Source organism: Nansenia antarctica (genome assembly GCF_963989245.1).
Source record: "Nansenia antarctica genome assembly, chromosome: 1".
Taxonomy (NCBI): domain Eukaryota; kingdom Metazoa; phylum Chordata; class Actinopteri; order Argentiniformes; family Microstomatidae; genus Nansenia; species Nansenia antarctica.
Window position 1 is genome coordinate 84263028 of NC_137674.1, and position 23259 is coordinate 84286286.

The 23259-nt window shown below is 45.2% G+C and overlaps 1 protein-coding gene across 1 annotated transcript in view; it reads left to right on the forward strand.

Annotated features, from left to right (window-relative positions):
* b3glcta (beta 3-glucosyltransferase a) overlaps positions 1-23259 on the forward strand; it is a 115014-nt gene that overhangs the window by 84505 nt on the left and 7250 nt on the right. The window contains exons 8-11 of the mRNA XM_080535039.1: positions 3475-3538; positions 3945-4073; positions 5590-5659; positions 13349-13462. Of these exons, the coding sequence (XP_080391165.1) occupies positions 3475-3538; positions 3945-4073; positions 5590-5659; positions 13349-13462 (377 nt within the window). The remainder of the gene's footprint in view (positions 1-3474; positions 3539-3944; positions 4074-5589; positions 5660-13348; positions 13463-23259) is intronic.

Consider the following 23259-nt stretch of genomic DNA (forward strand, 5'->3'; position numbering starts at 1 on the left):
AGCAGAAATATCCGCAAACCGCTCATTAACCTCAAGGCCAATAAATGGCTGGGTCTTGCACTGTTAAAATAGTAATTTTGTCTGACCCGGTGAATAAGGAATTCTGATCGTTGTTTGAGTAAAGAGTTTATTTCTTTTTTAACCAAATTACGCTGTAATGCGGTGCTGTCGCTGTACTTAAGCTGAAGTGAATTATCCAGGCGAGCATATTCAGATTCAAGTTGATTTAATTTCTCTGCTCTGGCCTTATTGCGGGTTGAGGAAAACAGGATTGTGTTGGACCTTATGAAACCTTTGACGGCATTCCAAAGCACTCTCGGGTCATCAACTGAACCCTTATTTATGTTTACAAATTCTTCCAGTTGTGGTTTAAATTGCAAAACAAACGATTCACTACGTAAAAGGGTATTATTGAAACGCCATCTAGGGGCCCTATTAGTCCCAACTCTAAGTGAAGCTGAGCAGACCACTGCTTTGTGATCAGAAGGAGCAAATGGTACATGGACCACGTCAGCTATTTCAGAAAAAAGATTTTTGGAGGCAAAAATAAAATCAATTCTTGAAAATGATTTGTGTCTCGCTGAATAACATGAGAAGTCCTTAACCGAGGGATTAATCAAGCGCCATAAGTCAACAACGCACAAAGCATTGGCCCACGCACGGAGAGCAAGTGAGGCTTGTTTCTGGTCGCTGGCTTCGGACGCCGTGGTTCTGTCAATTTTATAATCCCATACCGCATTAAAGTCCGCTCCCACAATACATTTGAAATTCCAACATTTTATTGGTCAGCAAATCATTAAAATGTTTATCATAATTGTTAGGTGCATAGGCAGAGATCAGCACAATTTTTTCCCCCTCTAGTTGAATTTCAGCCAAGGCTATTCTACCCTCCGGATCGGCCCAATCTCCCAGGATGTCATATTTCAAAGTACGGCGACAGATCGCAACGCCCTTAGATCTAGTGTTGGCAGCCGATGAAGCAATCACATGATAATGTCTGTTAGCCAGACGATGGGTGTCTTTAGATAGAAGGTGTGACTCCTGTACTAGAGCTATATCAACTGCTTTTCTTCTGAGGAAATCCAAAAATGTTGTACGTTTATTTGGCGAATTAAGCCCCCTGACATTCAGGCTCACAATCGTGAGTTTAGTCATAACAAATTGCTACATTTTGTAAACGAGTGTCATTATCTGAATGAATAACCCCTGGTCCCTGTGAAAAATAAAACCCAAATAAAACCCCAAAACAAACAACAGATAGAGAAATGAGGGGAAGAACTATCCACCCCTGCATCTCAGCTCTCGATAGTCGCTCGCGACTCACCAACTACTCTGGCAACTATCCGATACACAAGAAAAAACAACAACAACCTACCAAAAGAACTCCTACTTTAGTATAAAATGATCAACACTTTCACCTACGGATAGATTTAAGTTGTTACCATGTAACTGTGAAAAATGAAAGAAATAAAACACTCCCTGAATTGAACAAACACTGGGATGCATCGTAAACAGTGCTAATGTTGCTGTGAACATAGATTAGCAAAATCTCTATAGGCCGGATAATCAAATTATGGCCAGGCAATATAATAACGGTACCTTTCCCCCTGTTTAATACCCGGTTCACCACAAAACTATCTTGTATTTTAAAATGACTCAATAGCCCACATGCTCTTACCTAGTTCTGACTGAATGTCAGCATTCTGTATTGCTAATTCTGATTGAGTGAAGACATGTTGTACTGCTCCAATACAGAGATGCTATATAATTGAAATCACCATTGCATCAAACATAAACCAAGTATAACATAATGTGGTAACTCTATTAAGACAAAATATGCCTAGCAAGCTATATGAAAAGGCGTTAGGCTAACAGCAACAAAAGTAGTAACGCTCTACAACACGAACAGGCTGATGGTACCACTTTGACAATTTGCATAGTATTATCATCAACCGCCAAATAGTGCAAAAAATAATAATAAAAAAAGTGTAATGATGTATACTACCAGCAGCGATAGATCACACAAACCAGCCCTCAAACTGGGGGGCATGAGGAAAAACAGCCCAATCGTCAGCCCGACTGTGGATACCCATCGTTCGGATATGAACGAAAGTGCACTGTTCAACCTTTATCCCTGGAGGAAAGGACCTGCTCCTTCACATACAACTCCGCCTCTTCCCTGGTGCTGAAGATGTTATGTTTGCCCTCGAAAGTCAGTCTGAACCGGGCTGGGTGTAAAAACCTGAATTTGACACCCTGCTGGCCTCGGAGCATTTGCTTGACGTCGTTGAAGGCAGCTCTCTTCTTAGCAACGGCTGCCGTGAGATCAGGGAACAGGAGGACTCGTTTCCCATTATGAGTGAGCGGCCCCGCTTCTCTGGCGCGTCGGAGAATTTCCTCACGGACATGAAAGAAGTGGACCCTTGCTATGAAAGGACGGGACGCTCCTGGTCTCGGCTGGGAGTATAGCCTATGAGCCCGATCCAGCAATGGGGCTTCCTCGAGGTTCAGCATGGATTTCAGCAAGTTAGCCAGGAACTCGCGAGGGTCGCGTGAGCCCTCAGCCTCGTCGATGCCCAGCACCCGAATGTTATTCCGGCGTGAGCGGCTCTCCAGGTCCTCGCATTTGTCTCGGATAGATGTTACCTCCGCTGTCAGAGAACGCACCTGCGCCTGTAGGTCGGTCGTCTCGTCGGACCAGTGGGATAGTCCCTGCTCCAGCTCATCTATACGGGTAACCTGGGTGCCAACTTCAGCTTGAATGCCAGCCACCGCCTGGTGATGCTCGACTCTCACCGCAGCTATTTCAGTTTTCATCAGGTCCGCCAAGCTCTTTATTTTTGTGTCAACAGAGGTACAGATGTCATTCTTTGCAGCACTGATGTCATGCTTGATTCCCTTGATTTCCTCGCGCAGCCCGGCTATAGCCCCTAGTAGCACCGCTTCGGTGGAGCTAGCTTTGTTAGTAGGGTCAGGGTTAGCATCAGGAGAGCTAGCCTGCATAGTAGCACGCGTGTGCGGCATTGTAGTATCGACTGCTCACGATTTGGAGGCTAAAGGTAAAAGTAAAAACTTTGAAAACGTAAATAAAAGCAAGTATTATGATACTATAACACAGTAACAACTATTGGAGTGAAAATAATGTTGATGATAACGGATTGAATAACGGATTCAAGAGCTCTGAACTTCGCGTCCTACCTGCTCATCACGCAGACCGGAAGTTCAGAATTTAAGAATATGTTGTGGTTTTATATCAAATGTACTGAGAATTGAAGTCTGTATCTCTACATTCTGGAAAACCGTAGCTAACAATTCAGTCTGCCTGGGGACAGTGCCAATGACTTGTTGCACACTTACTCTAGCGCTTCCTGTCACCACATTAAATCCACTACACTATACTGCAATTAATGCTCTGTTCTTGATCATTGTTTCATCAGTCGTCATCACAAACGCTAACAGACTGTGATCTTTTAGGCTTGCAACCAAAGTGAGAGACGACCCTCTGAAATCTGACTTTACTATCGACCTGAAACACGAGGTGAGATTGTTACACGTTTGATGACTCTCATTACTATTAATTCATATTGCAGTACATCAGTTATTAAATTAGGATTGTAAGATCTATTTCTCAATTAACACTAATTACTTGTGTGTAATTGATTCCTATGCAAATCAGAGACCCTATAAAAACTAAAATATTGATTCCAAAATTACATGAAGGTATTACATTAGGTATTTCTGTGTTTCAATTTTAATACATTTGCTGAGATTTCTTAACTTAATTTCACTGTGTCATTCTGGGGTATTGTGTGTGGATTGATCCCAATTGTTTTCTATTTCATCATTTTTAAATTGAGTCTATAACACAACAAAATGTGGAAAAAGTGAAGGGGGGTGTTGACTTTCTATAGCCACTGTACTTATCCACCTCCCTGTTGTTCCAGGTAGCGCTGTATATCTGGGAGAACGGTAAAGGACCGCGTCTGACGGCCGTCCCAGAGCTGTGCACCCACCCAGAGGGTTCTCCCGCAGCCAGAGACTGTGCCACCGCCCTCACCCTGCTGCCCCTGTGTGTGGGTACCCCCGCCCTCCTCTCCTAACGCAGGAGTCACGTTTACGCTGTTCGTTATGCAAGTGTTAGTGTAGTTTTGTAGCAGCCAACTTCTTTCATTTTTTCATTTGCATTACTCCCCTTTGTCTGAACTGTAGAGTCTGTCCCACGAGCTCTACACAAGCACAGTGAACGGGTGCATACGTTACCTTGAAATCTATCTTGTGATAACTTTGTCCAAACATGTGCTCCCCTCTTCCCCTCCCTTCTATCCCCTTTCTCCCCTCTTCCCCTCCCTTCTACCCCCTCTCTTCCCCTCTTCCCCTCGCTTCTATCCCCTCTCTCCCCTCTTCCCCTCCCTTCTACCCCCTCTCTTCCCCTCTTCCCCTCACTTCTATCCCCTCTCTCCCCTCTTCCCCTCCCTTCTATCCCCTTTCTCCCCTCTTCCCCTCCCTTCTCTCCCCTCTCTTCCCCTCGCTTCTATCCCCTCTCTTCCCCTCTTCCCCTCGCTTCTCTCCCCTCTCTTCCCCTCTTCACCTCCCTTCTATCCCCTTGTTCTCCTCTTCCCCTCTTCACCTCCCTTCTCTCCCCTCTCTTCCCCTCTTCACCTCCCCCCTTCCTCTATTGAGTATTCTCATGCTTTGTATTCCTGTCTGACACAGTTAACGATTCAGACAGCGACTCTTCATTACTTGATATGCAGTCTGCCTTTGCTTTACATAATAGCTAGAGGAGGAACTACCATATGCCTCTGAAAGTGTTTAGTGTCTTTCCTCTGCAAGTGTCGATGTGTTCCTATTTCCTTTTCCTTTATCCTCCTGACTCTCTCATCTCTGAATAGCCTGGGTTCTTCCCATGGTCTTGAATTCTGAAAACATACAGATCACTCAGTGTAAAAGCTTTAGATCTGCCAGGGTGGTGGAGGAGAGCTATCCACTATCAGCTGGGTGCTTCTCCCCTCTAGCAGCAGTGTGACGGCCAAAGTCGTATTATGAGCAGGAGACTGGAGAACATTAATGATGACAATCATCATCGATGATCAGTGATAATAATGATGTCCAATGCACATTTTTACTCTCAAACAGCTAATTAAGCGTTATGGAACGAGAAGCCGTGGTATATCATGGATATTAGCACAGCTAGCGGGGTGGTTAGGCACGAGTGCCATTATATATGCACCCCCTAGCTGTGCCAATATCCAATATTTCACAAAAGAAAGACAAGACAAACTATTAATTAATGTATGTTAACGGAACTATGTTTTATTGTAAGTGTATTCGTCCGCTGAACAGTTGTTTATCGGTTGCTAAGCAACGGTAAGAATGTAATGGTAATAAATAAACGTGGAGTAATATGAAAAGATGTGTCAACATTCCATTTAGCCGTGTGTATATCATGGATATCGGCACGGATGGACCGGATCTATCCGTTGTATAATACCAGATATTTTATTTTCTAGAGCAGCAGCTTAGATTTTGGAACTGTTGTTGTCATCAAAACATGCTTATTTAATTGTAATATTCATGTTTTATATAAAGGGGGACCCTGTGAAGAAGGAAGACATATTCGTTGCTGTCAAAACGTGCAAGAAGTTCCATGAGGAGAGAGGTGAGTCATGTTTTGGAAATGTGATAGATACAGACATGGTCCATCTTACCCTACAACTGCTATTCATTTAATCACTCGTCCTCCTCTTCTAATTGGTTTACATCACTGTATTTTAAGCATTTAAATTGTTTGGCTATTGAGACAAAATTGTACATTCTCACTGTCAGATATCCTTTATGATGGCATAGGTGAAAAAGAAATCTATCTATTCTCTATTTCTCCTATCACAACGACTGCCAATGGCCCCTGGCCTGAGCTAGATTACTCTTCCTGCTACAACTGGTGGGTTGATGATTCACTTGCTTAGTGAAATGTATCGATTGTAAGTCGCTTTGGAATAAGGCGTCTGCTAAATGCCAAAAATGTAAAATGTAGAGACATTGTTTTCAGATCCAGTTGCCTATAGGCAGGTCAGAAGGATAGGTCAGAAATGTGTATAAATTACCTCTTTATATTATTTCTCTCTCTCTATTTCCTCTCTCTATGTCATCCTACTTCAGTATGAAGTATTCTTGGCTATCTGTGTCTCGAGGCACATCTCCAACAGCCTTACTGTTGCTGTAGGTTTTACTGCAGCACTGGGCTAAGCGCTAAGTACCAGACATAAATTCAAACTTAATGAGACAGTTAAAGTGTCGCCGTTTGAATTCAGAAGCATGCGGAACATTCCATATCGTCTCCAACTGACATGTCGGTCATATCTAAATGCGCTGATCACCATAATTACCGTAGCCTCTTCTAAGTCAGCTGGGGATAGGGGTATGATTAAAATGACAATTAGATGTATTTCTAAAAGGTAGTGAGTATAACTAAAATCTCATGAATAAAGTTAATTTATAGGATTCTTAATAGGACTGGTTGTTAAAATCCCTAAATATTCAGCACAACAATTGAGTGGAGTTGGAGATGTCCTCTTGGGTGGAGTGGAATTTGGCAATGATCACGTGGTGCCACCAGTACGACACATCTTCAGTTGTGGTCCCCGACCTCATTGGGTGTTTCGGCCAGTTATCACAAGACACCCTCTGCCGAGGTTGGCCCACCACAGGCTGATCAGGCCTGGGTGTGTGTCGCACGGTGGCACCACGTGGTCATTTGGGAGCCCATGTTGGGTCCCTACGTTTCAGCCACAGCCAGTGACTGCTCCGTTCTGCTGCAGTGGACAGTTCTCTGATTGCCTTCCGTTGGGCCTGTCCTCTGATCCCTACTGCCCTCAGGAGCCTTGTGGTGGAGCTGGCTACAAAGCCTCTGCAGCCCACCTCCACTGGCCACACCTTCACGTTCCAGCCCCGCCCCTCTGCTTCGACTGCTAAGTTGGCATACCGCAGCCTCTTCCGTTCGAATGCCTCATCGATGGCCTCCTCCCATGGGACCGTCAGTTCTACGATGAAGACACGCCGGCAGGACTTGGACCAGAGGACTAGGTCTGGGCGCAGGTTGGTCGCTGCAATTTCGGGTGGGAAGGTGAGCCTCTGGCTGAGGTCTACCCGCATTTCCCAATCCCGGGCTGCGTTCAGTGGGCCTGAGTCTGGAGGTGATGGCTTGGTCCGCTGTTTCTCCCCTTCCCGGATGAAGGTTGTTTTCCGTGGAAAGGTAGTCTGGGCATTTAGAGGCAGGGCGTTGGTGGTTACCCTCTTGTGCTCAAGTTCGGCAGCCAAGCACTTTAGCACTTGGTTGTGGCGCCAGGTGTATCTTCCTTGAGTTAGACTGGTCTTGCAACCCACCAAGATGTGTTTGAGGGTTGCTGGGGCTGCACACTGGAGACAGGCTGGGTCCTCTCCATACCAGAGATGTAGGTTGGTAGGAGAGGGCAGGACATCATATGTGGCTCTGATGATGAAACTTAGCCTATTAGACTCCATGCTCCACAGCTCGTTCCACGTGATTTTCCTCCTCTCCACGCTCTCCCACTTCATCCAGCGGCCTTGCTGGGCTTGGGAGACTGCCTTGGCGCACCTGGCTGCTTCCTCCTGGTGGCGCACCTCCTCACCCACCATCTTCCGCCGTTCGGTTGGAGTAGCCTTTTGCCATGTGGGTGTTGTTGTTTCCAAGCCAAGGCCCCCTCTGCCATGTCCCACTATATCCCGGTGTCTGAGGGCGGTCTTTGCCACCGCAACTGCTGCAGATGGCTTCCATTTCCTCCCCGTTGCTAGGATTGGAGCAGCACCTCTGACGAATGGATCCCGGGATTCTGTGAGAGTCATTTCCAGCCTTGATTTGGCGCATTTGTACTCCTCCACCAGGCTTGAGATTGGTAGGAAGAGGGCTCCGTTGCCATACAGGCCTATGCTGCTAAGGCCTCTCGGCAGTCCAAGCCACTTCCTCACTTGTGCATTCACCAGTCTCTCCAGCCGGTTGGCATGGGATAGTGTGACCTCGTAGATGGAAATTGGCCACATGAGACGGGGCAGCAGTCCAAACTGAAAGCACCACAGTTTCAGCTTCCCAGGGAGAGCAGTGTTGTTGATCTGCTTGAGGCCAGTGATTGTACCCTGCTTGAGTTGTTCCACCTGCTTCGAGTCTTTGAGTTCTGCGCTATACCAGCGGCCAAGGCTTTTGATGGGCTTCTCCAGAACTGTTGGTATTGGCTCGTTGTTGACGTGGAACCTCTCATTGGCGAGCTTGCCTTTGACAATGGAGATACTGCGGGACTTACTGGGTTTAATCTCCATTCGTGCCCATTTGATGTTTCCCTGGAGTTTATCCAGCAGGCGTTTGGTGCATGCGTTTGTTGTTGTTATTGTCGTCATGTCATCCATGTACGCCCTGATTGGTGGAAGACGCAGCCCGCTCTTCAACCGTTCCCCTCCAACAACCCATCGGGATGCTCGAATAATGAGCTCCATTGCCATGGTAAACGCCAGTGGAGAGATGGTGCAGCCCGCCATTATGCCTATCTCAAGGTGCTGCCAAGCAGTTGTACTAGCTTGTGCTGTAACACAGAACTGGAGGTCCTGGAAGTAGGCTTTGACCAGCCTTGTGATGCCCTCTGGGACTTGGAAGAAGTTGAACGCTGTCCACAAAATCTCATGAGGCACTGACCCGAAGGCATTGGCAAGATCTAAGAAAACCACATGCAGGTCTTTCTTCTCCTTCTTGGCCGTTTGTATCTGGTGCCAGACAGGGCTGGACTGGCCATCTGGCATACCGGGCATTTGCCCGGTGGGCCGCGGTAGTTTTGGGCCGAGCCGACCGGCAAAATAAAATTAAAATAAAATTTTAAAAATCGTTTTTTTAAATTTATTTTTATTTTTTTTACCAGCCGGCCCGGCCGAAAGCTACCATCGAACGGCCCATAAATCGAAAGCTACCATTGAACGGCCCATAAATCTGGGACAGCGGCCCATTGGTTGATTTTCTATACAGACACTGGGCTGGCCCAATCAACAGAGAGAAGGGGGTCAGGGGTCACGCACGCACGCAGCACCAGACCTCCGTCTCAGTTTCGCGGTAGTTTTGGGCCGAGCCGGCCGGCAAAATAAATTTAGTTAGCCTGGATAGTTACTAGATAGATACTAAGAGAGATGGAGCGCAAAAGCACACTAAAACGGAAGGGAGGCTGGGAAAAACTTAGGGAGAAAAACAAAAAGAAACTCGAGGCAGATGCTGCCAAATGTGTAAACATTAGGGACATGTTTGCTGCACCCTCAAGTTTACCACAGCAGCAACAGCAACAGGTTGAAGAGGAGGCTAGCAGGGAGGAGCGGGAGCAGGGTACAGATACAGAGGATAGAGAGGATACAGAAGAAGCGGGGCCAAGTCAGCCTGTAACCGTTGACCCGGTAAGGAAAATATAGGTAGCTGTGTAGGGGTGTAACGGATTGCCCCCCACGGTTCGGCACGCATGTGTACCGCGGATCAATTGCAAAATGTAACCAAGTAATAATATTACTTAATATTAGTTAATATCCCTTTTAAATCACAATGTAGAGTTGCCATGAAAAGATAGACGCGACAGTTGCGTGCTTTGTTTTACTCTAAAGCGCAATGATAGGTTGATAATGGAAAAAAAAATCTAGAACAACAAGGCTGCGTTCGTAAATTCGCTCTGGAATCTGATCACTGAGTACACTGGTCTACTTGCACTGGTACCATTGCTTACTGTATGTAGTCGTCTTTGTAGTGGTTTGGGGGAATACTACAGTTTGTCATATGACTGTACAGCACAGTATATAAGACGAGTATATAAGGCAAGTATTTTTGTGCTGGTGGGTGTGGTCCGACCGATTGGGGTGGGCCTGTCTGGGCCAAAAATGCCAGGGCCTAATTTTTGTCCCAGTCCAGCCCTGGTGCCAGATGACATTTGTGTGTTCCAGGCATCCTGAGAATCCACTTATCCCTGCCTTCTGCACTGAGGTGTCGACAAAGTTGTTCTTCTGCAAGAATACTGAGAGCCTCTGGGCCACAACACTGAAGAAAATCTTTCCTTCCACGTTCAGTAGACTGATCTGGCGGAACTGGTCGATGGTTGAGGAATTCTTCTCTTTGGGAATCAGGATCCCTCCTGCCCTTCGCCATGCCTTTGTTATGATTCCCTTTTCCCATGCCACTTTCATTAGCTTCCAAAGGTACTTCAAGACGCCTGGACTGTTCTTATATAGCCTGTATGGAACGCCGTTGGGCCCAGGGGCTGAGGCTGTTCTTGCCCGTTTTACTGTGCTCTCAACTTCGCTCCATGTAGGGGGCCTTGTTTCCATCTGGTGCTCAGGTGGTTGGATTGGTGGCATGTCATCCGGAACGCTGGCTGGCACATGCCTCTGGTTGTCAGAGTAGGTCTTCCTCAGGTGCTCCTCTAGTTCCCTTATGGGTACTTTGAGGGTCCCCGTTTTCTCCTTGACAAAGAGGTCTTTGACGAACTTGTAGGGATCTCTGTAGAAGGCAGTCCTCGTTCGCTCTTTCTTCTTGTGTTGCTTTCTCAAGCATTCTGCTCTTCGCAGTGTTGCAAGACGCTGCTTGATGTCGGCCTGTAGTGCCTCAAGTCCTTTCCTTTCCACTTCTGTGGCCTTCTTCCACTGTTTTCTCAGGCACCTTCTTTCTTTCACAAGTCTTTCAATCTCTTGTTGTCTCCTGGACTTGAGATGGGCTGATGGTTCCTTCTGTGTCCCATGGTTCTTACTTTTCACCCCAAATCTCTCTGCTCCATAGCTGTAAATGATCTCTCCAATCTTGTCCAGTTTTCTTTCCACGCACCCTTTCAGACCTTCTAGAAGATGGACAAGGTCTGTGTCTGTGTTTTCCCACTCCTTTTTCTGGCAGGCTTTAGGCCACAAGATTTGAGGCTTTCGTCCATTCATCTTCCTCTCTACTGCTGTCTGTGGCTGGATAGGCTCTGGACTCATGTCCGTTGATGGATCTGTGCTTGGTTGAGCTTCGTCTGGGGTTCTGATACCCTGTGGACTGTGGTGAATATCCTGCCACTGGGCTTCACTCGACTGATTTGCCCTACCTCTGAGGAAGTAGTGGTCAATGCGAGGCACCTCGCTAAGCTCTCTTAGGCACTTTTTCCTGCCCTGGTGTCTCTTGAGACCCTTCTCTGATGTTATCTTTTTCCAGCCACAGATGCAGCTTTGTAGCTTGTGTCCTGCCAGTGTTGTTACTCCGTCAACTACCGTGCCGATCATTTGATTCGTTGTCATTTCCGTTCCAGGGTCTGTTACCGTGTGATCCGCCGATGAGTCATCTTCCGCCCCCGCTCTCGCAGACTCTAGGGGTGTTTTTCCTTTTGAATTTTTCGTAGCCATAGTTGGGTGGAACCAAGTCACTGTGTAGTGAAAGGCTCCTGCCAACACGGGTAGCTAACCCATGCCAGCCCCGTTGGGGTCTGTTCCCTCCTGTCAGCTGTCTCTTCAGGCCGTCACCAGGTCTTTCCCAGGTTGTCAGCTGCCCTTTCGCAGCGGTCACTGGTTTTGACACCAGACATCAGGATTCTTAATAGGACTGGTTGTTAAAATCCCTAAATATTCAGCACAACAATTGAGTGGAGTTGGAGATGTCCTCTTGGGTGGAGTGGAATTTGGCAATGATCACCTGGTGCCACCAGTACGACACATCTTCAGTTGTGGTCCCCGACCTCATTGGGTGTTTCGGCCAGTTATCACAAGACACCCTCTGCCGAGGTTGGCCCACCACAGGCTGATCAGGCCTGGGTGTGTGTCGCACGGTGGCACCACGTGGTCATTTGGGAGCCCATGTTGGGTCCCTACGTTTCAGCCACAGCCAGTGACTGCTCCGTTCTGCTGCAGTGGACAGTTCTCTGATTGCCTTCCGTTGGGCCTGTCCTCTGATCCCTACTGCCCTCAGGAGCCTTGTGGTGGAGCTGGCTACAAAGCCTCTGCAGCCCACCTCCACTGGCCACACCTTCACGTTCCAGCCCCGCCCCTCTGCTTCGACTGCTAAGTTGGCATACCGCAGCCTCTTCCGTTCGAATGCCTCATCGATGGCCTCCTCCCATGGGACCGTCAGTTCTACGATGAAGACACGCCGGCAGGACTTGGACCAGAGGACTAGGTCTGGGCGCAGGTTGGTCGCTGCAATTTCGGGTGGGAAGGTGAGCCTCTGGCTGAGGTCTACCCGCATTTCCCAATCCCGGGCTGCGTTCAGTGGGCCTGAGTCTGGAGGTGATGGCTTGGTCCGCTGTTTCTCCCCTTCCCGGATGAAGGTTGTTTTCCGTGGAAAGGTAGTCTGGGCATTTAGAGGCATGGCGTTGGTGGTTACCCTCTTGTGCTCAAGTTCGGTAGCCAAGCACTTTAGCACTTGGTTGTGGCGCCAGGTGTATCTTCCTTGAGTTAGACTGGTCTTGCAACCCACCAAGATATGTTTGAGGGTTGCTGGGGCTGCACACTGGAGACAGGCTGGGTCCTCTCCATACCAGAGATGTAGGTTGGTAGGAGAGGGCAGGACATCATATGTGGAGTTATAGAGTTATATTATAAACTCACCGGCCACTTTATTAGGTACACCTTGCTAGTACTGGGTTGGACCCCCTCTTTTGCCTTCAGAACTGCCGTAGTTTTTCGTGGCATAGATTCAACAAGGTGCTGGAAACATTCCTCTGAGATTTTGGTCCATATTGACATTGTAGCATCACACAGCTGCTGAAGATTTGTGCCAAGAAAATATCCCCCACACCATTACGCCACCACCACCATTCCCACCCAGAGAACTGCCGCTCACTAGATATTTTCTCTTTTTCTGACCATTCTCTGTTACCCCTACAGATGGTTGTGTGGGAAGATCCCAGTAGATCAGCACTTTCTGAAATACTCAAAACAGCCCGTCTGGCACCAACACCCATGCCACGTTCAAAGTCACTTAAATCCCCTTTCTTTCCCATTCTGATGCTTGGTTTGAACTTCAGCAGATCGTCTTGACCATGTCTACATGCCTAAATACATTGAGTTGCTGCCACATGATTGGCTGATTAGATATTTGCATTAATGAGCAATTGAAAAGATGTACCTAATGAAGTGTCCAGTGAGTGTATATATAAATATATATATATACAGTGAAACAGCACCTATATTAGAGGGGGGAAAAGAAAACTAAAGCTTTTTTTGTTATAGGTTTAGATGTCCATACACCATTTAATAAACAATGAAGCAGATTTGTTTCTGGTCCCAGAACCCTGATGACGTCCAGCGTAGTGGAAGTGTTGTCCTCATCTGTCTTACGCCCCTCTGCCTTCTCTAGTTCCCGTGGTGAAGAAGACCTGGGAGAAACAGGCGTCTCTGCTGGAGTACTACAGTGATCACGCTGACCCCTCCATCCCAACCCTAGACCTGGGGGTGCCCAACACAGAGAGAGGTTAGTCTAACCCTAACCCCAACTATAGACCTGGGGGTCCCCAACACAGAGAGAGGTTAGTCTAACCCTAACCCTAACCCCAACCATAGACCTAGGGGTGCCCAACACAGAGAGAGGTGAGTCTAACCCTAACCCTAACCATAGACCTGGGGGTCCCCAACACTGATAGGGCTTTCACACCGGCAAAGAACCGTGCCGGTTCGTTTGGGAACCTCCGAACGTTGGTGCTGTCTGGCGAACGAGCCCGCGTTCATACACCCGAACGCGAACGCGAACCGGCACGGTTCTTTGCCGGTGTGAAAGCCCTATGAGAGAGGTGAGTCTAACCCTAACCCCAACCATAGACCTGGGCGTGCCCAACACAGAGAGAGGTGAGTCTAACCCCAACCCTAACCCCAACCATAGACCTGGGAGTGCCCAACACAGAGAGAGGTGAGTCAACTCAAGGTTACTGTACACATATGAGTTAACACTAGAACAGCCGTGCCTATTTTACTTACTATTAGAGCCGCCTCGGGGGTCAAATGACCAGTCTTTACAATGGGAAGCTGTTATTTACACACAACGACCACTAGCTGGCCGGCTTGTAATTTAACTTGTCCTAAAGCTCCTTGTAGTTTTCAAAACCATGTGATTACCCCCCAAATACATCACTCAGGGTATTATCCTCAAACCTAGCTTTTGATCACCAGGACATTCATGCTTTTACACAATCTTAAGGTGATCTGAACAGCTGTTTTGAGGCCAGAAATCGGTGAAGTAGCCCTTTAAGCCAATTTAAATGCCCTTTAAATGCCTCAAAATCACTTCTGAAGTAGGCTTTTCCCTCTGTGATGATTGAGTGTGATGTAAGTGTGAGTGAGGCCCTGTCATTGATCTGATATCATGAGCTGGTTTTTAGAATAATGATTGTAAAAACCATGTTCTACAACAGCATGTTTGGATACTGGATTCTGATTGGCTAGCAACAGTGGTAAATATCTCAACAACCCACTGTTCAGACCGCATTTCCAGTATCAATGCGCCTCCCAATCAATCTGATTAAGAACACCTGTGCTGACCTACAATGCAATGGTTGATCTTGTTTATGGGACTATATTCTGTGGCGGAAGGATATATGTATCCTGAAACGATTAATGATTGTAAATACATGAATTTAATGTTACAACTGTGTACGGTATTTCTTTTTTATATTATGTGGTGGCTGTTGTAGAAAAGCAATTTACCATTGGAGGGCGGGGGTTGTGGACTCATTTACCACTGTACAGGGTTTTCCTACTCGGCTTCGCCTCGTGTCACAAACCCTGTACCAGTGGTAAATGAGTCCACAACCCCCTCCCTCGAATGCTTCCATAGAGGATGCAGGTTATCTATTTTCTGTTTTCTCAACAGTTCTGGACAGATCTGAAGAATAGGCTGTGATTACCTTGTCAACTTCTCTATTAAGATTAGATTAGATTAGATTAGATTAGATTAGATTAGATTTATTGTCCCCAGCGGGAAATTAATTTTCACACCACTGTACAGTATACATATATACATACAACACCGAATAACACAGACAACAACAGACAGTACTACACATGACAGATACACAAGTACACACACTCAGTGCGGTCTGTTATTTAAGGCAACGATGGTTGCGGGGATCAGGCTTTTGCCAAAGCTTAGCCCTTTTGCACCATAGCGTTTTGTACCTAGGCCCGGGTGGCAGTGGGGCGAGGTACAGATTGAGTGGGTGGGTGATGTCCTGTTCTATTGTGGTTGCGATGCGTGAGATGGCCCTGTTGTTTAGTGCTGTGAGGTTGGGTGTGGGGAGTCCAATTATCCTGGCAGCAGTGTTGGTGATGCGTGTGAGTAGTAGTTGTTAGAGTTGTTGTCAGGTCATGGTCAAAGTTCTTGATGATCTGTAAATAATGTAATGTGTTTTGTACAACTATTCGGTTGTTAAGTCGTGACGTGTTTCCGGGTCCAACGTTGGCTGAGGCGCTCTCTTCGAAATGCTGCGGTAATAATAATAATTCATTATATTTATATAGTGCTTTTCCGAGGCTCAAAGACGCTGACAACATGGGAAAAACTGGGAAAGTGCTGTGTCCCTTGTTGTATGAATAGATCCGAGTCTAAAAAACGATTGAACTGTCATTCTACCGCTTTAGTAGACTGGTACTGGGGGAAGTTTTGGTTTGCACCCGGAAATTGCTAAACGTCACGCGTGACGTCAGACTTAACTACCGAATGATGGTTTGAATGTATGTTCACTTTAACTAGAAGAGGAGAGTAGCCTGCATTTTACTGCGTGGCATTCCTGTGGTAATTAAATTCAATCAATTGACTTCCTGCTTGATCTCTTCCCCCTGAATATTAAGCAACAAAGGGATTTGGGCACACAGTGTGCGTCTGTTTTGTTCCTCCTCTTTTCATTCTGTTTATTCATGAGCTTGTTAATTGAGCGTCTCGTCCGTGACTGAGAGCTGTGATCTGCACATTTACAAAAGGTTGTTTTCAAAGTCACATCACGGCAGGGTTGTTTGTTTTTAACGATCCTAACCCGGAGTCGTTTTAATTCAATAAATCAAGAGAGGGACTGTGACATCATTCATCAGAGCTTTAAGTGTGAGAGGAAGTCATGTCAATGTCATTAACCCTGTAAAGGTAATATTGCAATATCTATCACATTTAGCTATCAAAAAAAAAGGAAAAAAGACAGAAAGCAGGCATCTCTCAGATCTATTTGTATATTATATCGCTGGACAATCAGGTTGTTTTAACGATGACCAAGCAATGGGACTGTTAGAATAAAACAGATCCGGTTCTTTTGTCGACTGCCCCAAGGAAGAGGAGAGAAGTTCTCTAATGCACACTTGGTATATTTATAGAAAATTACACGTAGAGTACAGAGATCAGCTGGACCTGACTCCTGAGGCGGGGTTGTGTTCTGCAGATTTACAGTATATTATATACGTTTAGAAAGCACATAGTCTTTCCCCTTTTGGCCACTATGATGTAATACCTAATGGCCTTGATTATAATGGTTTAAAACTATGAATTGAGTGTTGTCTTGTGTTTGACGTGAGAGCTAAGAAAGGAGTGTCCTGCTGCACCTGGCTTGAAGGCCAAACAGAACAGTCCCAGACAGACAGTAACTCCTTAATACCTTATAATTGGTCTTGTGTAGGGTACCATACTGATAACGTGCCTATTAAAACAGGAAAACTGATAAGATATCTAACTGGTGCTAGAAGAATTAACAATAAAACCATAGAAAAATATATATCCTAACAGGATCAACTCCTCTCTACTCTCATACCGGCATCACACATTCTCTCACAGCGCAGAGAAACAGGGGGAACGGGTTAACGTAGCGACATGAATAAGCACGAGTTTAAGAGGCGTTAATAACATAACAGAATGAAGTTAGGAATGTCCATGCATTGCGAGACAGGAGTCAGGAAGTTGAGATGTATCCTACAGCTGTTTGAGATGTATTCTACAGCTGTTATCATTAAAACCGTCATAATATGGTGTGAAGGTCCACATTATCAACAAGGGCAGCCTTCTCTCGTCCACACAATGTAATCATCATCACCATCACCACCATCATCATCATCACCATCACCATCACCATCACCATCATCATCATCATCACCATCACCATCACCATCATCATCATCACCATCACCATCACCACCATCATCACCATCACCATCATCATCACCATCATCATCATCTAGTATAGTGCTTTTTGAGGGATCGTTTGAAGGGGAAGAGAATGCGAGATACATTTTCAAGCTTTTGTTTATTAATCTGTAAACTATTTGAGCTTGTTGTAAGCGGAGCTCAAGCAATGCTGTTATTTGATTTGTATTCGACACCGGACGATCTTGATCACATTCCGGTTGTTGGGAGAATAGCGTAGTGGTTAATGTGAGTGAAAATCATGAAATGATCGCGTCTCCTGTAAATAACTATCATATCTCTATCATATTTTATATTGTGTCATATTGGATTTCATCAGAGTGTGCCCTGTACAGCATTCTGCACTACTGTTCTACTGCAGCACGACTGGTCCCGCTGTAGTACGACTACCATCACTTTATTACTTTATTACTTTATTACTCTGTTCTACTTTATTATTACTTTATTTTATTATTGTGTATAATAGAAATATTGTGTGTTTTGTATCTTGCTGCAATGCCAATGTTGTAGAACCTAAGCCACAGAATGGTACTCTTGTGTAAGCACTTTGAGCTGCAACGTTTGCAGGAAAAGTGCTATACAAATACAAGTTATTATCATTAGTATTATTATTATTATTACTGGTACATTGGATGTAATAAAAGCAATTTAGATTCTCATTCTGGTAAATGACACCAGGCCTACAGCTAATTCATTCTGGACCCAATCATGGGATTACTATGAAATTACTTTATAGTAATTGTTTGATTTCAAATCCAAACCTTTCGGGTATAGAGCCAATAGAGGGAAGGAAAAAAAAGCTTAATTGTGCCATTATTAGTGGGACCAGAGGGAATAGTGTGTGAGATGGATTTGGTAGCTGCTGGTCCTTGCCTTCCCTAGGGCCCATCCAGTCCCATTATGGGAACACTGTTGCAGTAGGGAATTAGAGCATAAGATAATCTAAACAAAATGTGTCTTAAAGAACGTTTGGCTTTTTCGTTTTTTTCGTGTCAGCACTCCCAGTTTCTGTATTCAGATACAGAGAAAAGCACATAGGTCGATATACATATTCTCTGTGATTGTTTCCCATAGGGGTTTCTGTCTCAGCTCTCATCCCTGTTGACTCATAGATAGTGAGATTCCAGTGGGTGTATTTCAGTGGGATCCTGGTGTTTGTTGTCAAGTACCCCCTGTACCCCTGTACCTCCTCAGCCCAGGGTAGAATTAAGCATTATGGAACGAGAAGCTGTGGTACGGCTGTGTCATTATGGATCACGGCTTCTCGTTCCATAACGCTTTTTTTATACACCGGTTACCACATTTATCTATCGATATTTCACAAAAGAAAGACAAGACAAACATTTAATGAATGTGTTTTAACGGAACTATGTTTTATTGTAAGTGTATTCATCCGCTTGAACAGTTTGTTTATCGGTTGCTAGGCAACGGTAAGAATGTAACTTAGACAGAGGTGTCAAAAGTATTCACATTCATTACTCAAGTAGAAGTATAGATACTATGGTTTAAAAAGACTTCTGTAGAAGTTGAAGTATCAACTCAAGCTTTTTACTCAAGTAAAAGTATAAAAGTACTGGTTTCAAAACTACTTAAAGTATAAAAGTAAAAGTAATGTAAGGGGGAAAAAATGCCATTAAGGACAAAAGCTTAGGCCACGTCACAGGGGCCTATAGTGCACTACCCCACCTCCCCCCCAAAAAACATTTTTCTAAAGGCCATAATGACTATTATGTTATTATTAAAATGTTAATGTTGAAAAATTTGGGATGCACTTATTTCAGACGCATTTATGCCCATTGAAAATGAACACATTTTAGTACAATGCAAATACATTAAAGAACCATATATGTGTACTACTGAGCATTAACATGTGAACACGGAAGATATGATGACTAGTTGCCTAAGTATTGTAATGGTGCAAAAAGTCAAACGTCAAAAGTCAAACGTCAAAAGTCAAAAGTCAATAGCCTTTATTGGAACTGTGAGGGCAAAACCATACAAACCATAACAAAGTAGTGATTCAATATTTCCTGAAAAAACACACACATACACACAATCTACATCAGCATCAGAGTTACCAATAAGCTTTGTTCAGCCGCAAAAGCAGCAGGTTCTCAAAGTTCTTTGAGCCAATGCATGCTCTTTTTGGCCTGAAGATCAGCCCTGCGACACTAAACAGTCTTTCACAGGCTGCTGAGGCAGGGAGTCCCGTATTAAGTTTGAGTGATAGCTGGCACACAGCTGGGAAGGTCTTCAGTACCTCTACTGTGTCTCCTGGGCACCCCAGGTACGCATCCAACTGCTGGGACGTTTCAAGAGGGCCGGTCTTCTTCAAGGAGGAAAAGAAGTCCTCTTCCTCAGACGATTGGGAGCCCTCACTGAAGTGTTTCTCGTCCTGACAGTCCAAGTGGCTTCTGATATAGTGAAGGCCTGTGGAATAAAAAACTAAAATCATGACAATTTAGACTATATGGCAGTATTGTAACTGTGTATTGGATAGTGTTGTGTGTGTGTGTGTCATTAAATGTAATTTCAAACTAATTTCACTGTCTTCATAGAAATTACACATATTAAGCGGAAGTGAGACACTTACCAAGTTTGAGGATATTTTCGTCACTTGTCCAACAGGTCTTAAATTTGGGAACTAGAATGGCTGCGACTATCAGTTCTGGATCTGCAAGCATCTCTCCGAAGCGTTTCTCAAGGCCTGAAAGAAGTGCAGCAATCAAAGGCTCACAGAACTTGGAGGCGACTTGAAGGTGCTGTAGCTTGGTCCTTAGCAGGGTTATGGTGGGGACCAACCATCCCATCTGCACACTGGTTTCTCCCTGAAGAACATCCAGTGCCTTTGCAACTGGGCTCATTGTCTTCGCATATTCTGCAAGAAATGCAAGTTCCACTGGAGTAAACCTGTACAAAGAAGAAGAGAAAAACACAACATGGAACATTAAGTCTACTTGATGTAGCACCTTCAACTGGAGGAACTGATCATTAAAAAGGACAAATATTGTCATCTGAGACTTTTAGAAATGAAGTTGTGTTGCTACAAATCACATTCATAGTAAATATGGGGACTGCATATTGGCATAGTGCATACGTGTTCTACAGTATTCCAAGTATAAAACTGTGACTTAATCTATTGTTAATCACTTCATTAACTGTAAGGCAGAAAAACAAGCACTTACTTGGGTGTATCTAGTTCACTGCAGACAGCTGCAAGGGCTCCCTCGCCTTGTTCTCGTGTTATTCTCACTATTCTTTCTACGGCTGAGAAGAGTGAATTCCACCTTGTAGCAACAGGCCTTACGAGTTGGAGTTTGCAGTGGTCTTCAATTACTTCAGATGCGGTGGTTGATCTTGAACTTTTATTCCACAGGCTAGAGCATTTGGCAAATGTGGACCTTGACACGCGCTTGTACAGTGGGTTGACCTCTGCTTTTGAAGCATCAACTGTGGACACTAAATTAAGGAGGTGGCAGGCGCAGCGATGGTGCTTGGGTAGCTGGTATTCTAAGTAGTCATCTTCTTCCAACAGGGCTCCGGCATCAACAAATTCAACACCCTCAAGGCTTTCCTCTTCTTCATCGTTATCATCATTTTGGCCACAATCATCCTCTTCTCCATCACCCTCTCCTACAGGTTCAGCATTGTTGTTCTCGTCAGTCTGCCCATAAACTCTGAAGGCTTTCAGGAAGTTTGATCCGTTGTCAGTTGTAGTGCGAACAATCTTCTCTCTGACATTGAATTCTGTGTGAATATCATTTAGGGCACCAGCCAGGGCAGAAAAGGTATGTGACCCTTTAAGTTGCTTGCATGCCAGGGCAGCACAGGATCTCTGCATGGTCTGGGGGTTAAACCAGTGCGCAGTGACACCAATGAAACCGCGACGGTGTGCCGTCCAGCAGTCTGTTGTTGTTGCTATGAACTCAATTTCACTAAGGGCAGCTTTCAGTTTTCTTTTCATTTCAACAGAGGCCTTTGTGACTTTGTTAACAACAGTATTACGCGTCATGACATTTGTATTTGGCTGAAGATGTTGCACAAGCTCAATGAAGCCCTGTTGCTGAACAATGAGTGGTGGGTGCAAGCCTTGGACAATGAATTTGAGGACTACTTCATCCACACTTGCCTGGGACACTCTTCGAGCCTCCCACAGCTTGGTTTGTTTGGAGGGTGGGGTCAAAGAACCTTCAGTGGATGACTTCCTTTTGAGGGCTGTTGAAGAAAGTTGCGTGTACCTCTCTAGACGAGTGGGGTGTTTCTTCTGTGGAGAAAATGAATGCACAGGCACAGATTGAGATTCATATTATTTCTCTCAAACCACAAGCTGAGACTATCTAGGACTTCCGCTGTATTAAATGTCACGCTGGAAGTTCATGAATGGAGGTCAGACTACAAGTTAGGGAGCAGTTTCACTGGTCTATGCAATTATGTTGAGCAGACCAGAATATTGCCACTTAAAGCTGTTTTAGGACCACAAGCAGCTGCTGGCATGACTGAAAAGTAACATTATTGTTAATGGCACACACCGCGCACATTTCTTCTCCCGTGGGAACATAATTAACTCTTTACAGCAACAAACACGGTAAAACTCCGACCTCAACACATGAAGGATTACAAATGAAACATTGAATCATAGCCTACTGCTAGCAAGCAAACCATGGCATGTTCTTAGCCATAGCAAACATTGCAAATTTACCATTAGTACGTTACTAGGTTACTACAAAATGTCGACTGATAATAACAAACTTTCAGCTTACCTCAATATGCTTTTTCAAATTAGACGGTGAGTTTTTGAAGGCCATTAGCTCGTGGTACTTGGGTGCGCAGAGCTTGCAGCGCATTCGAAAGGAGTTGTTTTTGCATCCAACCATTTCAAAAAATTCTTCCAGGTACGGCCAGGGATGGAGAAGGGTTGGCTGATCTTCCTGGCTATCAACCTGGTTGATACTGGTGCTTGGTTGGGACATTTCGCTGTTATTTTGAATCTCTGGCACGGTCACGGACATCTTTGGCTACATACATCTGCTTTCCTTGCTGGAGTGTGATTTGTGTCATGTGCAGCAGATGGAATGCATCTCGTACAAACCAATAGGGTGTCGGAATGGTATAATGTTTATACTTCTTGTCACAGCTCCGCCCCTGGCTCATCAGACGTCGATCAGTGAACGATTAAGAGCGCCCCTGGATCATCAGACGTCGATCAGTGGACGATTAAGAGCGCCCCTGGCTCATCAGCCATCAATCAGTGGTGCCAGGTGTGGACGAATAAGACCGCGACTGGCTCCTACTTAAGCTCTGCTCCTGCTTCCAGTCATCGCCAGATCGTAACCACTTAATGGTTGGTTCATATGCTCGTTCCTGCTACTCTTGACGTTATCCGATACCCTAGCCTAACCCTATAATAGTGAATACTGATCGACGTCTGATGATCCAGGGGCGCTCTTAATCGTTCACTGATCGACGTCTGGTGAGCCAGGGGCGGAGCTGTGACACTTCTCATCCAACCACAATCAAATTCACTCTATCCGGATGGCGCGACTTATCTGGATAGGTTTTTTTTGTGTGTGTTTTTTTTAACGATGAAAAGCTGTAATGAAAACAAGCTGAAATGCAATAGGAGTAGCGAGGCTATTTTTAAAATGTAAGGAGTAGAAAGTACAGATAATTGCGTGAAAATGTAAGGAGTAGAAGTAAAAAGTCGGCTGAAAAATAATTACTCCAGTAAAGTATAGATACCCAAAATTTCTACTTAAGTAAGGTAACGAAGTATTTGTACTTCGTTACTTGACACCTCTGAACTTAGATAACGGTAATATATACGAACGCGGAGTAATATGAAAAGATGTGTCAACATTCCAGTTAGCCGTGCGTATGTCATGGATATCGGCACGGCTGGAACGCAAAACTGACCAATAGAGACAATGGACCAAACTGACCAATAGAGACAATGGACCGGATCTATCCGTTGTAGAATATTTTGTTCTGTCTGTCTCATCGTGTCTCACTTATCCCTGTAGTTATCTTCGGTGCAGCCAAACCCATGTTGTCTGCTTAGCCTCCTCTACACTTATCTAATCCTGCTCTTTATGACTCAC